Source organism: Myotis davidii, unplaced genomic scaffold, assembly GCF_000327345.1.
Source record: "Myotis davidii unplaced genomic scaffold, ASM32734v1 scaffold96, whole genome shotgun sequence".
In the NCBI taxonomy this organism is placed as follows: Eukaryota; Metazoa; Chordata; class Mammalia; order Chiroptera; family Vespertilionidae; genus Myotis; species Myotis davidii.
This window is the reverse complement of record NW_006289416.1, coordinates 325,721-341,146: the sequence shown is the minus strand read 5'-3', so window position 1 is coordinate 341,146 and position 15,426 is coordinate 325,721. Positions and strand designations below refer to the sequence as shown.

The window sequence follows — 15,426 nt, the reverse complement described above, 5'->3', positions numbered from 1 at the left end:
ATTTCATTGTATTCCTCTCAGAGGGATTTGAATAATAAATCTAAAATCTGTGTCCTTTGCTAGGATGCAGAAAAAAAATTATGCATTTGCCCACAGTTTTCCTCAAAGCAACCAATGCAACACTCCTAACCTTTAATTAAAGAAAAAAAGTAGAAAAAGTAAATAAATATACTTCCTACTTCTCATAAAATTGCTGTTAAATTTCCTTTAAAAATTAAAGATTGCTGTTAACAAAATGTGTGTTTGGCCGGTAGTTTCCAAGTGCTGCCGGTTGGAGATGGAGGGACAGGACACTAAAGGGAACGGAGAGGTGCAGACACTGCTCACCAGAACCCGAAATGGTTTCTTTTTTTTTCTTTTATTTCTTTTTTTTTAATTTAATTTTTTTTTAATTTTTTATTACAAAGGGTATTACATATGTGTCCATTTCCCCACCCACCCTGGGAACCTTGTGTACCAGGCTGAGCTGGGGCTTTGTGTGACAGGGAAGAAAAGGGGTGAGGAGAAAGGGACAAGGCACAGGAGGGGTGAGGATTGAGGACAAATGTGACAGTGCATTTCCTGTCCCCATCAGGCACTGCTGCCGAATCATTCATGCGGGGGCAATGTGGCAGGAGGGAGAAGGGGCCTTAGAGGGCCTAAAAGGTAGGTCCACGTCGGAACAAAACTCATCTCCCTTTAAAATGTGACAAGGCGGTCAACTGTAGGAATCAAGGGAGGAGTGACAGGTGCTGCCCTGAGTCAATTCCAGAAATAGGCCCAAAGACAGAATTCTCACGCTCATTCTCCCGGTATCCAGAGGAGGCAAACCACTGCTAAATGGCCACCTGGCCATGAGCACCTTGCTACTATGGCCACGCTCAGCCACTTTGTGTCATACAACTGTCACCCCCCTAAGCTCTTCAGCTCTGTAGCCAAGCAATGGAAAAGCAATTACCCTAATGATGACATCAGCATGAGACATGAGGGCGCTGTCCACTGTCTCCACTGGAACATCATAAGACACCGTGTACTTCAGGAATCCACCGAATGCAGTCAGCTGGAATGTTTAGGTGAGAGTGAACACCAAGCGGGGGGCGGAAGGGTGCATGACCGTAGCCCCTAAGCTAGGGGAAGTGGTTGTTAGGAGTCATCTGGAAACAACCAGGCTTTAAGGTTGAGGAGCCATGATATGTAAGGAAGTTCACATTGAAGGCAGTGAAAAGAAAGCATAACACACGAATGTTTTGTGTAATGGACATTACCAAAATGCAGGACATTTCTAAATGCATCGAAGAAAAATGTACTCCTTTGTAGAGGTCCCAAGGTAAACAGTATAAATGTCTGCTAGTCATATAATAGATTTATCTCACTTAAATACTCTAGGGTGATGGAGAGTTTGATCCACAACCATAATCTCAGCATTTTTATCTCATTGCCCTGTCTGTAGAAGAATAATAAGAAAACTGTTTGATCGGCTAAAGAAAGAACTAGAGGATTTTTCTTCCTGATCAATATCCTTTGATGTAAAATACAGATTTTATTTTTGCCAGGTATGTTATAACAATGAAATGTTCAGAATCCAATATTTATACCATAAAATTGGAGAGGCGATCTGAAGAGACAAAGAACAAACCAAGAAAACCCCCACAAAAATAAAAAACGATGACCTTTGATGATATACTCATACTATAAATAGAAAACATCTTCTATGATTATAATTTGATGGGAAAATAATCATTTTCAAAAATAAACACTATTAAACATATATAAAACAATCTATACAATAAAAATATAGTCATCAAGTTAACTAGAAATTTCCCAAGCTACATGACCTACACTGCTATGCAAACATACCATCACATTAAAACACACCGAACTCATGGGAAAGGGGAGCAGAGCACTCCAGTTACTGAGAGATTCCACCGACTATACCTTCAGATTAATCAGAATCTGCAGAACAGTGTTATGATTGGGGGGAATGGGACAAAGTCACTGAAAGGAAAGGTGGAATCATATTAACCAACTTTCCACTTTGTAGAATCCCCTTTAGTATTTTCTTAAAATGGAAAGGATTCTACCTGCTCTTAAATGTGGGAACCGTCACCATGATCATGAAAACATGGGGCATAGCAATTGCCCCTATGCACAGCCTTTCCAAAAGTCTTCTACATGTCAGACTCAAATAAGCACACAACTGACTAACAAATAGGAATGTGACTGCACTTCACGGGGGCCCATAAGACCCAGGGACCCAGAGGACAGCAGGTCTGTCTCGGGAGAAGGGATAAGACTTCACACAACAGACTGTCTGTGACGGGCCAGGAAGAACAAAGTTCCCATAACAAAAAGTCAAACAAGGATAAAAAAAGGCCCTGCGAGGCAGGTGTAGGTAAACGCTGTATAATTTTCTGTCAAACACTCAAGTGACCAATAAGTTGACTTTAACCCCTTCCCCGGCAGAAACGTGTATACTCGTTTTCACAAAATGTTCTTTTTCAGTCGTCGACGAGTATACTAAGAAAATATGGTAAAAAAATATGGTTTATAGGAAGACGAGTTACAAACTGTTTTCATAACCAGCATCAAAAATACTATATAGAACCAAAATAAAAAAATTAGTCTGAAAAAGAAACGTTTTTAACAAAAAAATTGTTGGGGAAGGGGTTAAAATGCCAATACAAGTTATTTCTTAATGTGCTCTGAGATCTTTGTCTAAGACACTACCATCAGAAGTACCTTATTTCCGAGGTAGGCCTGCGGGGCCGCCCAGTAATACTTGGAAGTCAGCCGCTGCATGACCGCGGTGTTGTTGATGCTGATCTGATGACGCCCGCCCAGACCGTCCTGCTGAGATGGGATCTTACGTGGACTGATCAAGTCGGTGATCAGCCAACCAGACATGTCTTTCACCTTAAAAAAAGGATCCAAGAATTTTAGAACTTGAAGTAGAAGTCGCCTTAGATTTAGCCCAGGCTAGAGCTAGTATGTCCACATAAAGAGACCCGGAACGTTTTAAGTAGGGATGCAGTTTAACACACGGGGCCCATAGAAGTTCAGGACCTGTGACCCTTTTACTTGCCAAAGAGCCAGAAAACCTGAGTAGGAGCCACAGGTCCCCCAAATCCAGATCAAGTGCAAGCAAATACGTGAGCAAAGTTGTAAAGATCACACATATATATTTTTAGATTAAAAAATAGCAAAGAACTGAATAAATGCATTGGATAAATTGTCTTTGCTAACCATAACTTCTCCTTTGCTGTTGCGCCCTGCTTTTTAGCCAAATGCCGAAAAGTGTCTAAAAATAGCCTTCAGATCCCATCCTCCCAACTTGTTACCTACATAGAGATGACAAGTGATCACATATAGGAACTCACTTCCATTCTCAGGGGTTGCTAGAAGTTTTTCCTCCCTCCTCCCAACTGCCCCATTCCTCACCATCCTAATGGCAGGTAAGGGAAGGAGGGAAAGGGGATTCAGTGAATAGCACCCCCACCTCCACCTGATGCTGAGTACAGGTCTCCTGAGATGGGCATGGGGAGGAGAGTTCTCCCCTGCAGCTCCTTCCTAACCTCCTGCCATCACACTGTTTCCTGCTAGTCACAAGTTGGTACTCCCCCTTGAACTCATCTCTCCAGAACTCGTTCCCAAAACAACTGGGGATCCTTTGCCTGCCCTCATCAACCCTGTGCCACCTGCTGCTGTTCCCACCCTCTCCAGCTTCTTTGAGCTGGAAAATTCTGCACGTCCCCATGTTCTGTGCTTCCTGGACTGAGACCAGTGTGTGCGGGGAGGAGGGGGAGGGCAGGGGGAGAGGAGGGAGGGAGAGATCCGATCCCACAACTGAATGCATTTTCCCACAGAAAAAAATTAAACACAATGCATTCTGCAATACCTTAATATCCTATTGTTTTGAATAGGGACATGTATGTGGGGACAAACACATAACTAGGAAGACACTGTAGCAACACTTTAGTAGTAGGCTGTCTTTGATTCATGCCCATTGTCATTCCAAATGAAGGAGAGAGGCATTATAGGGAAAAATCAGCCCTGTGGCTTCATAACACAACTTCTAGAGAGCTCATTTGAGGTACACTTTTTTTTATCCTCACCCGATTATGTTTATTTGTTTCAGAGAGAGAGAAACATCAATTGATTCCTCCCATATGTGTCCCGGCTGGGGATAGAACTCGCAACCTAGGTATATGCTCTGACAGGGAATAGAACCACAACCTTTTTGATGCATGGGACGACGCTCCTACCACCTGAGCCACTGGGGCAGGGCAGGGGGGTGCACTTATTAAGTCCCACTTCCTGGACGGTGCCCGCACCTGAGTGATGGGCCAGGAAAGACTATCACAGACGTCAGACACGCCAAAGCAGAAACACGCAGAGCAGCCCTGGGGGTTTCTTTCCTTCAAGTTATAAAATCCTGGCCTGCAGCGATCACAATTTTTCCCTTCAACATTTTCCTGCAAGTCAGAGTAAAAGATTAGCTTTTGAAACCAGTAGGTAGACGGAATAAAAATCACATTAACATAGTATTAAAAAGAGGTGTTTGATGATTCAGAAAAGATGTAAATAAAAACATGCTTAGAGTAATGTGAAACCTGATGATGTCAATATTTCCAGAACAGATATTTTGAAATACCTGTCATTCGATTTTGCAGTCAAGAATGAGGCTAAGGCTCTTAGAGCAAGACCATTAGACAGGGTGTCCCCCAAACTGTATACACACACTTGGAATAATTATAAAGGCAGTGTTTATTAAAGTACATTTCATTTTCAAAATTGAGATATCAGCTGTTAAGGTGTATGTTAATTTTTGGATATCCTGTATATAAGTGGCACTTTTGTATTATTATTTTTTAATCTTCTAGCTTTGCTGATCTTTCAAATATTTTAATGTTATTTGGCTATGTGACTGTTTATCTTATTTACAAATGCTCAAGATTATTTCAGTCATATGACACATGTGCCTAAGACTCAGCTTACATGGAAATAAGCACATGAGTTATAATTGAAAGTCCGTAGAATTATAGGGGAAATGGTTATTGATATCAGATCTTCAAATAATATGCCTCCCCAGCCACCTGCCTTTAATGAATATTCTTAGAAATTTAGTGTTTTCCTGGTTCTCCTCCAAACATAAAACTGAAAAATAATGTCATATAAGAAGTAATAGTCAAGACCTAAGAAATGCAGTATTTGGTTTCACTGAGGAAGTAACAGAAATTTCTCTGGAATATATATGGCCATTGCCCAGAGGCACCAAAAAAAGAAACCCAGGTGCTCATCTAAGTCCAAGGACATACCCTGTGGCCAACATACCGTCCTGCTTCTCAGGAAGGTGTGAAGAAAGTGGGGAGTTCTGCCTAGACCTTGCTGCTTTGCTCAGGGGCTGACCACCTGAGCCAATGGAATGTTTGCCTTTTCCTAGAAACCTCAAAGAAAACTCAGGGGCAGCTTAAACTCCACGTACCTTGCAGAGACAAGGCTCTGAGCACGGGTCCTCGTTCACGCTGCCAGCCGGACTGCAGTCACAGCGGACACAGGCTGGGTAACCCTTGTAGCCAAATTGGCAGCGATCACATTTTGCTCCTGTGTAGCCTTCCTTGCATGGACATTGACCTGGCCATGTCCCTGGAAGAAAGGAGTGGCAATGACCCAACAGGCAGGGAAAAGATGTTTAAAGCAGCATCAGCAAACTGTATCTGTGCAAGGCCAGAGAGTAAATAGTTTAGGCTTTTGGGCCAGAGTCTGTTGTACTCAGCTCTGCCATTTTTGCTTGAAAGCAGCTATAGATAATTGGTACATAGATGGGCTGAGCTCTCTTCGTATAAAAGTTTATTTACAAAAACGGCACTGTCAGATATGCTCCATGGACACAGTTTGTCAACCCCTGGTTTAAAGAAAGAAAACAGAGATGAAAGCACGGAGGCTGCTGGGAATGTAAAATGGTGCACCAGCTTTGGAAAACCATTTGGGCATTTTTAAAAATGTTAAGCATAGCCCTCCCAACATGGCTCAGTGATTGAGCATCGACCTATGAACCAGAAGGTCACAGTTCAATTCCCAGTCAGGACACATCAAGCCGGGTTGTGGGCTTGATCCCCAGTGGGGGACAGGGAAGTACAGGAGGCAGCCAATCAATGATTTTCTCTCATCATTGATGTTTTTATCTCTCTCCTTCTCCCTTCCTCTATAGAATCAATAAAAATATGTATTTTTAAAATGCCAAGCATATAGTTACCTTATGATCCAGCAATTCCACTTCTATGCATTTACTCAAGAAAAATAGAAACATACATCCACTGAAACACTGTGTGCCAGTGTTTGAAGCAGCATATTCATAACAGCCAGAAAGTCTAAACAACCTAAATGCTCAACTGATGAATGGATATACAAAATGTGCAATATACATACAATAGAATACCTATCATTCAGCAATACAAAGGACTGGAGGGCTGATTCATGCTACAACATGGATGAACCTTTGGTTTGAATGCCAGCCTTGAAACTTTCTGGTTCTGTACCCTCAGCCAAGTTTCTTAACTGCTCTGAGACTATTTCCTTGACTGTAAAATGGGTTAAATGATTTCTATCTGTATGGTTGAAAGTTAAAATGATATATATCTATTTTAAGTGAACCCAGTCAAGGGTAAATGTCATTATCATCATCATCCTCTCATTAACAGGGCAGTTAAGAATCAATACAAATGTGTAATGGACCCTCCACATTGGCAGCAGGCCCCACAGTTGGCACTTCCCTTCCTGCAGGTCATTATCCACTTTACCTGCTAGTGACCGAGACTTTGGTGGGGTCACAGAAGTCTTTGAACAGATGCAATCTATTTGACAGGTATTTCCATGCCCACTGGCCAGTTTTTTGAAACAAAAAGAACACTGACACTTACAGAGTTAACTGGAGGATTTGCTTGCTTTGTGAGAGGTGTAGAGCAACATTCCTGTGTCTTCCAAAAGCTAAATCAAGTGATTGCTATTTACTGTGTTCCACATATGACTTTAAATAAGCCTATTTCTTCTTTCATCAAATGCCCAATTAACCTCTCAAATGGCAGTTCATCACCTCAGCATTGCCACCTCCACAGTCTATCTCAGTTCAACCATGATCCTGAATTTGCTTTATTCCTGTGGCCCTTAACCTTTAACCCTGCCTGGCATTGTACTACAAATGGGCGTGTTTGTATAGAGTTTGCCTGTGAGCAGCAACCTTGATCATCTTGTTCAAGTATGTGTTCCTAGGTCCTAGAAAACTGCCTGACACACATTAGGTACTTGATAAATATTTAGTGAACAAAATAATCAATAGGAAATCATATCACCAAATTACTACACAACAGTAATAGTTCTTGTAGGGGAAGAAACAGAATATTGGAAACTAATTATAATTATAAGAAATATTAATCATGCTCTGTTAACCATGATGGTTCTGCTCTGATTAGAGAAAGCACATTGTAACCTCACTGAGAGTTGTACTCCCTGGGACAGGGGAGCTCACATCGGAATGCAGTCCATCCTCCTTCCGAGAACTGCCTATCAGTATGGAAAGATTTACGACCTCATGGCCGAAACAATTTAGTCCAGGAGGCACCTGCTCTTTACAACCCCCTGCCCCTATTACCTGTAATCTGGCCCCAGGGTGCCCGGAGGCACCCACTCTCCTGCAACTGCAACTTCCCCCCTCCCTCAAACCCGCATGACTTGTGTCTACTTTCCCGTGCTTGCAATTCTTACTTCCCCACATAATCTTTGTCCTGTTATCCAATATAAGCAGCTGGCTTATGGTGGGGTGCAGAGCAGATTTGTGTGGATGACCTGATGCTCTCCCATAATGCGAGCATTAATGGAATAAATGCTCATATATGATTCAACCCTGTCTCTGCTTAATTGGCTGAAGTTGTGACAGGCAGCCTGTACCCTTTTGTTGTCCGGTTACAGTTTCACTATGTATAAATCTTCCACAAACACAAAAAAAAAAGAAAGAAAAGAAAAGAAAGAAAAAAGAAATCAACTACAAGCACAACTTACCTCTGTGTAAGTCGGAATGGAGATCATCCTTAATACAGACAGAACTGAGGGACCCCACAGGGTCACAGTCACAGGGATGGCAAGGGTTGTCCTCGTACGGAGACACCTGAAAGGTAGGGGTTGTCCTGGATTATTTTACTATAATTTTACTATAAATAATATCAATAATATCAACAATAATATCAATGACAAAGTATCAACTTTTTATCCAGGATGTGACTAGCACAATGATTTCTGTATCCAAGAGGTGCAGGTCTCAGGAAGATAAGGTGAACTCAAGCTAGAAAGTCCAATCAGCTTTTTGATGGTGACAGCAGCTGGATTCATTAGCAGTGCCATCCTTTCCCTTTATCACTACAACCCACTGCCCTCCCCTGCCCCCTGCTGACTCTCAGAGTCATAGATAAGCATCACTTACATGTGCACCAGGTCATCTATGACCAGACCACCACAGTGACTCATGAGACAACTACATTTCAAGTCAACTGAGGATCAACTGGGCACTTCCTATGGGCAAGATCCTGGTACAGCTGCTTCAGTTACTGGCTGACTCTTTGCATTGGCCGTATTATAAAACTCTGAGATTACACAGCCAAGGGGTCCCCAAATTCAAGTTGAAGAACAATAAGTGGACATCCTAATCTGAGCAAATAAACAGGACTGATAGAGTAGGAAATCTATACCTGAAAAACACTACTAGCATAATAACAATATATAAGAAATATTACAAAAGGAAATGAGTCTCCAAGACTGATGCTGACACTTGGGGAAGTCTCCTTTCCACTTTAAGAAGACAATGAAGCTCAGCTATGGGGAAAAAAAAAATCTTACCTTGTGTGGTCTATAATATCCATCGATACAGGTTTCACAATTGATTCCCATGGTATTCTGCAGGCAATTTATGCAAACCCCTCCTCCTCTGTACTGTCCAGCAATATTCAAACTTTTCTTCTGATTGGCAACACTTTCATCATAGTAGCAGTCTTTCGCTTTATTGTGGCAATTACATTCTAGAAGAATATTTTAGCATTTTCAATATATATATATATATATATATATATATAAGGAAAACCTATGTAAGTTCCTATGACTATAAATTAACTGAAAATTACAGAATAATTTTGATAGCATATGGGCAATCTTATGCATGGCAATTGGAAATAGCTACCATAATTATATATGGGCACTATCGTTTGACACATCAATCTATCTCCTGGGATTATATCTTACAGAATTCCTTGCACATTTCTCAATGACATATATAGGGGTAACCATTGCACTATTGTTTATATTAACAAAAAACTGGTAATGATCAAAATACCCACGATAGCTGTTTTAATTATGTTATATCCATATATAATGGAATTCAGTGCTACTGTTTTTTTAAAAACAGATGGGGAAAAAATAAAAAATTAAATAAATTTTTAAAAATTAAATTAAAAAAATACCTAGCATTTCATATTGCAAACATGGAAAGATTTTCATTCAAGATCTATTGTTAAGTATAAAAGCAATGCATTGGATGGCACTCACAGTATGTCAGGTTCTGTGTATAAACTGTGTGAGGTGCAAGAATATATCCATATATGTTTTATTTGCATAAAACGTTCAGGAATAACATACTAAAAAATAATAAAAAGTGGAAAGGATGGAGATAGATACTTTTACATATTGTTAGGTGTTGGAATCTTATGACTATATTGCCTATTTAAAAATTAAATCCAAATTAATAAAGGATACGCTCATCTCTGGGAAGGAGAATCTTAGATAAAATAACAAATCCATAAACATAAATTCAGGTTTCAATAAATAGTCTAAATTTTATAAAAGTAACCTGCAGATTTGGGAACTACTTAATTACCTAAAAGGAAATTATGTATTCATTACAAATATTGTTAAGTCGCCATAAACTTCAGCACACTAAGAAGGGAAAAATGGATACATTTTTTTAGTTCTCAGAGGACTTACCTTCACACATGTTACCCGAAGAAATGGTCCCAGGCCTCCAGGGCTGCTGGTGGTACCCAGGACAACACCTGCTGCAGCTCTCCCCACAGGTGTTATGCTCACATTGACACCGTAGTTTCTAGACAACAGGGACAAAATGGCACCTGAAAACTTACCTGTATATTTTTCTTAAATTTATTTTAAAAGAAGTGTCTCACAGTCCACTACATAGCAAGACTTTAGAATTGAGGATAGATGACTATACCAAAGCAAACTTTATATTTAAGAGCAAAATATACAAACATGAGTGGGTTATAAAGAGAAAGTGAAGAGGAATAAAGCAAAACTAAAATATGGGTTAATTAAAAAAAGTTTTTCAAAAAAGAGACATTGACTTTAAGGGTTCGAAATCTCCTATTAATAAGTTTCTTGAGGCTCATCTATATATTTTCAGCATCAATAAGAGAATAATCCTATTTAAGAGTTAAATTAATACAACGATTGGAAAAGAAATCAGAAGTGACTTCATGCAAGTTTAAAATAAGAAGAGAGATATCATCTTATTCACTGAGTATTAGCTAAAATAGATCAACTTTATCTTGATTTTAGTACCACAAAAAATGGAAGAGGGGGAATATTGGAAGAGGGGGGATCCTCCTTTTAAAAGAATATAAACATAATTTGTAACTGCACATGCTTTTTGCTTGCCTCTTTCAGAGAGAAGAGCTTCAAATTTCATAAGGTCACTGAATGGTATAGTTTTAAATGATTAAAATGGTAAATTCTATGTTATATATATTTTATGACAAAATAGTATTAATTAGAAATATATTCTCCAAAGAAAGCAAAATAAAATTGTTGAAAAAATTGAAAGTTTATGGTGACCTAACAACAACAACAAAACATGAAACCAATTAAATTATCAGAAAATCCTTTTATACCTTCAGCATTTGCCTTGCATAAAGAAGCACAATGCAAACATTACAGCTATAACTTCTACTTTGATGTTTTAGCAAAATCAAATACTGGAACTCACCTTTGTAGTTTCATCCCATGGGCAGCTACTGGCGTGGCCATAACAAATACACATTCCTCCAACAGAAATGTCTTTTATTGAATAGTAATACTAAGGGAAAAAAGTTACAAACAAAAATTAAAACCTCATTAATTGCATTGAAAAGTAAAAGGCAGTATTCCAACAAATATCCCAGTTGTTATTGATAATCTGAAGATAATTAGACATATATTTTAAAATATATCATGCACAAAGAATTTTTGTGTGCATTAATATATATAATGTTCAATTAACTCATCAACAGAAACCAAAGAAGTTTAAGAGAATTTCTCAACTTGGTTGAATCTTAAACCAAGGCAGTCATTCCAGTCAAGGGCCCATGCCTGGGTTGGAGGCTCAACCCCCAGTAGGCGGCCTGCAGGAGGCAGCTGATCAATGAATCTCTCTCATCATTGATGTTTCTGTCTCTCTCTTCCTCCCCCTTCCTCTCTGAAATCAATAAAATTATATTTTTAAAAAAACACACACTACTGAAAACCCTAAAAAATATTGTTAAATTGAATATAGCACTATATAAAAAGTATAATATCTCATGACCAAGTAGGAATTATCCCATAAACAGTTAATTTAATACACAAAAATCAATAAGTGTAAATCACTTGGTTTAAAGATGGAATTTTAACAAAGCATATATAATGATCCTCAATAAGATATGAAAAAGGACAACCTAGGAGGAAAAGGCCAACCAAAAAGAGTATATTTCTTTGAAACCAGATAAACTTCACAATGGTCAGGAGCTCTACCGTGGACTTACTCGTCTTGTCACGATAGGATCGAGGTCCTTCAGGTCCCGGTGGCTGAGGGTCATCAGATCTGCATTGAGGGTTCGAATGCGTTGTAAGCGCAGACGGATGTATCGTGCAGAAGTAAATTCCAACAACTTGGGGGAAAGATCATCAGCGCTGGGTCTCCCATTGAAAAAATTGGCCTATATAGGTGTAAGGTAACTTTAGTTCACCATTTAAATATGAATATCCATCAGCAGCATCATAGCTACCCGCATGCTGGAAAATAATTTAATGAATTACAAAATAGCACATCAAAGAGATGCCATGGTCTATTGAGTCAAAAATCCAGTTTTTGAAAACTGCCTAAACATAATTTACCTATGCAATGCCAGTTTAAAATTTGCACAACAGGCCATAATGACTTTTAAAATTTCATATAAATAATGACCCACTTAATATGTTTTGCTAAGAAATATATTTTAAAGAGTCTATTATATTATTTTACTGTATTGTGAGAGAGGGCTCATTTTTTCCCCATTACCTAAAAATATTTCTCAGAGAAAATAATAAAAGAAAAATTACTATGCTGAGCATGATGCCAGGGGAAAAATCCTTAAAAATATAAAATCGGTTGAACTGCTGAGAATTGCTATATTATGACAAAGCTACATGATATTAGAGTGACTCACTGGTCATCAGGTCAGCTTTGATTGACGAAGATCTACAACTCACCACTTTGAATCTCAGGCAACCGCAACCCCTCATTTCTCTAATTTAGTCTTCCCTAATAATAATAATTTTTATGAGCAATTGATCTTTTACAACATGCCATACTGTGCTGAGTACCCATCTCCAATCCTCAACACCACTGAAGAAAAAGAGACCTTCATGGAGAAAATCGAGAACTGTATCTTTTAGAGGAGTTTTAGCTCTCTAACATTTCACCAAATGTTCTTGCCCTGGTAATATGGGCAAGATGCTCTGAGAAGGATCTGATGTAGTTATTAAGTCAGAGCAAACTGAGAAATCTCCTTGAAGGGGAGAAATCAATGAGGTGAAATGTACTGCGTATGAAATTAATCATCAGTCAACACTAGTCAATGATACGTTAAGTGCAGCTAGACAGTTACAGTACAGTTCTTTGTAATCTTTACTAAGAGAGATTCATTTTGAGTGTTTCCTGTTAGCTCTTGTGATGGCTATGTTAACATTCAAGGTGGGGGTGGGGGGGTTGGGGGGGTGGAGTCCTGGTGTGAAACAAACATGACCGCAGTGGGCACAGTACCTCTCCATGCTCCAGTGGCACCAGCCTAGAATAATACGAGGTGCAGATCACTTCGTCATCTGCCCTGTATGTGGGCGGCCCCCGTCTTGGGGTTATATTGTAACGAGTCAAACACTCCGTGTCACTAACTGCATAATACTGCCAGGGACTGAACTTGGTGCCATCCAGGGATCGCTCCAAAATCCAGTTTCCGGGTCGAGGGGCATTAGCAGCTTTGATGATGACGTAGGCGACCTGAAAGACCTGGAAGAAAGACACTGAAAAATCTCAGTTAAGAAGCAGTGGCTCAAAAACCAAAGTTCTCTCCAGAGAACTGTTAAGCGATGATTGCCAACATCTCTAATGCATAGGAGAATAGTTGCTTATGAGTGAGTATTAGTCAGAAATGTGACTTACGAATATTCTCCTGTAAACTCAAAAAATACAAATAAATTTGCATTATCATTAGTAGTGTTAATAATAATAGTGCTTGCTTTCTTGTTCCCAATATCTTTCTCCATCTGCATTCTGAAGGATAATAGTTGTATTATATTACATTAATAGTAGTGTTAAATATATTTTTCATAGTTATTTGGGGATAACACATCTGAATATGAGAAAAGAAAGTCAGCTCACTGCACATGTGTCTATTAGGATGGCTAACCTTGAAAGCACACTACCAAATACTGGCGAGGATGTGAAGCAACAGGAAGTCCCATTCATTGCTGGTGGGAATGCAAAATGGTATGGCCACTTCGGAAGACAATTTGGTCGTTTCTTACAAAACTAAACATACTCTTACCACACAACCCAGGAGTTTCACTTGATATTTACCCAAATTAATCAACAACTTCCATAAGTGAACAAATAAACAAAGTGTGATACATTCAAACAATGAAATATTCAGAGACAAAAAGAAATGAGCACTCATACAACAAAAGGATGCAGAAGAACTTAAAATGCATATTGCTGAGTGCAAGTAGCCAATCTGAAAAGGCTACATACTGTATAATCCCAACCATATGACATTCTGGAAAAGGTAAAACTATCGAGACAATAAAAAGATCAGTGATTGCCGAGGGTTAATGGGGAAAGGGAAATGAATACAGAGAGCACAGGGCAGTGAAACAGTATGATACTGAAATGGTGGACACATGTCACTATCTACTTGTCAAAACCTGTAGAATGTAGAACACAAAGAGTAAACCCTCATGTAAATTCTGGACTTAGCTGATAATGATATAATAGCATGGGCTCATTAATTGGGTCAATATTCCACACTAACAGAAAATGTGAATGGGGGACCAGACGAAGAGGAGTGAGGATTTCTCTCTCATCGATGTTTCTAGCTTTCTGTCTCTCTCCCTTCCTCTCTGTGAAAAATCAATAAAATATATATATTAAAAAAAATAGTAAGGCCTATTAATTCAAAAAAAAAACAATTAGAGAGTAAAAGAGAAGCAAACAGAGAAAAGGGGATTTAGATGACAACTAACAGCCTGAGGAAACGAGCCAGACAGACCTTGGATCTGGAAGGGACCGTTAAGATATCGAGCCATAATTCACAACCAGGCCCTGTTAGAGCACTTGCTGTGTCAGGAAATTCACTTGTTCCTAAGATGGTTCTTCTGTTTAATGAAAACTTCCCATTAAATGATCTGTTCTTGCATTGATTCAGGGTGCCCCGTAAATTCTATGCTCTGGGGCTACAGAAAAGATGCTGACTCCACTTTCATGCAATTGTCCTTCAAACCTTTCAATATAACTATCATATATCACCTCTAGAATGCAAAGTTTTCAGCATCAACATTCGATTTCCTCATTTAATAAGGCCCCATTGCCTAGTCATAATGCTGTGGACACCATCTTATTTTGAAACATGGTTCTATATAATGAATTTCATACAAAACTTCAAATTCTCTGAATTGAGAAGCACATGGTGAAAATATTACGTCCCTTGTTTTAATAACTCAGCCTTTTGTGATAGTAAACTGGCATTAGTAACTCAAATTTGGTTTTCACACTGATGCCCAAACTCACTGAAGGGAGAACTCCCTCATCTTTAGCCATCCCTGTCCAATGGCTTTGTCAATATTTTCATCATAAAAGTAAAACTCTATGAGCATGCGGGCCATGACCGTTCACATGTCAAATAGGTTAAACCAGACTTTACAAAATGGAGGTGCTAAGTGGGACAGTGGGGTGACAGCTCATTTGAGAGGGACAGAAGACAAAGCCACTTACACGTGAAATGAAACATATTTGCCTTCATTTTCTGTTTCACATTTGCAAATGGAAACAATGAAGTGTTTACCTCGTGCCTGCTAAGAGCTCTATGTGCAGCATCTCACTTAGTCCCAGCAACCCCCCGAGTTTCCAGT

The 15,426-nt window shown here is 39.2% G+C and overlaps 1 protein-coding gene across 1 annotated transcript in view; it reads right to left on the bottom strand.

Annotated features, from left to right (window-relative positions):
- The window catches only part of LAMA1 (laminin subunit alpha 1), a 125,150-nt gene that overhangs the window by 87,502 nt on the left and 22,222 nt on the right, over positions 1-15,426 (bottom strand). The window contains exons 4-13 of the mRNA XM_006761932.2: positions 13,067-13,309; positions 11,808-11,981; positions 11,015-11,104; positions 10,000-10,117; positions 8,863-9,041; positions 8,032-8,137; positions 5,462-5,622; positions 4,311-4,451; positions 2,719-2,892; positions 938-1,039 (exon numbers count right to left, since the gene is read on the bottom strand). Of these exons, the coding sequence (XP_006761995.1) occupies positions 938-1,039; positions 2,719-2,892; positions 4,311-4,451; positions 5,462-5,622; positions 8,032-8,137; positions 8,863-9,041; positions 10,000-10,117; positions 11,015-11,104; positions 11,808-11,981; positions 13,067-13,309 (1,488 nt within the window). The remainder of the gene's footprint in view (positions 1-937; positions 1,040-2,718; positions 2,893-4,310; positions 4,452-5,461; positions 5,623-8,031; positions 8,138-8,862; positions 9,042-9,999; positions 10,118-11,014; positions 11,105-11,807; positions 11,982-13,066; positions 13,310-15,426) is intronic.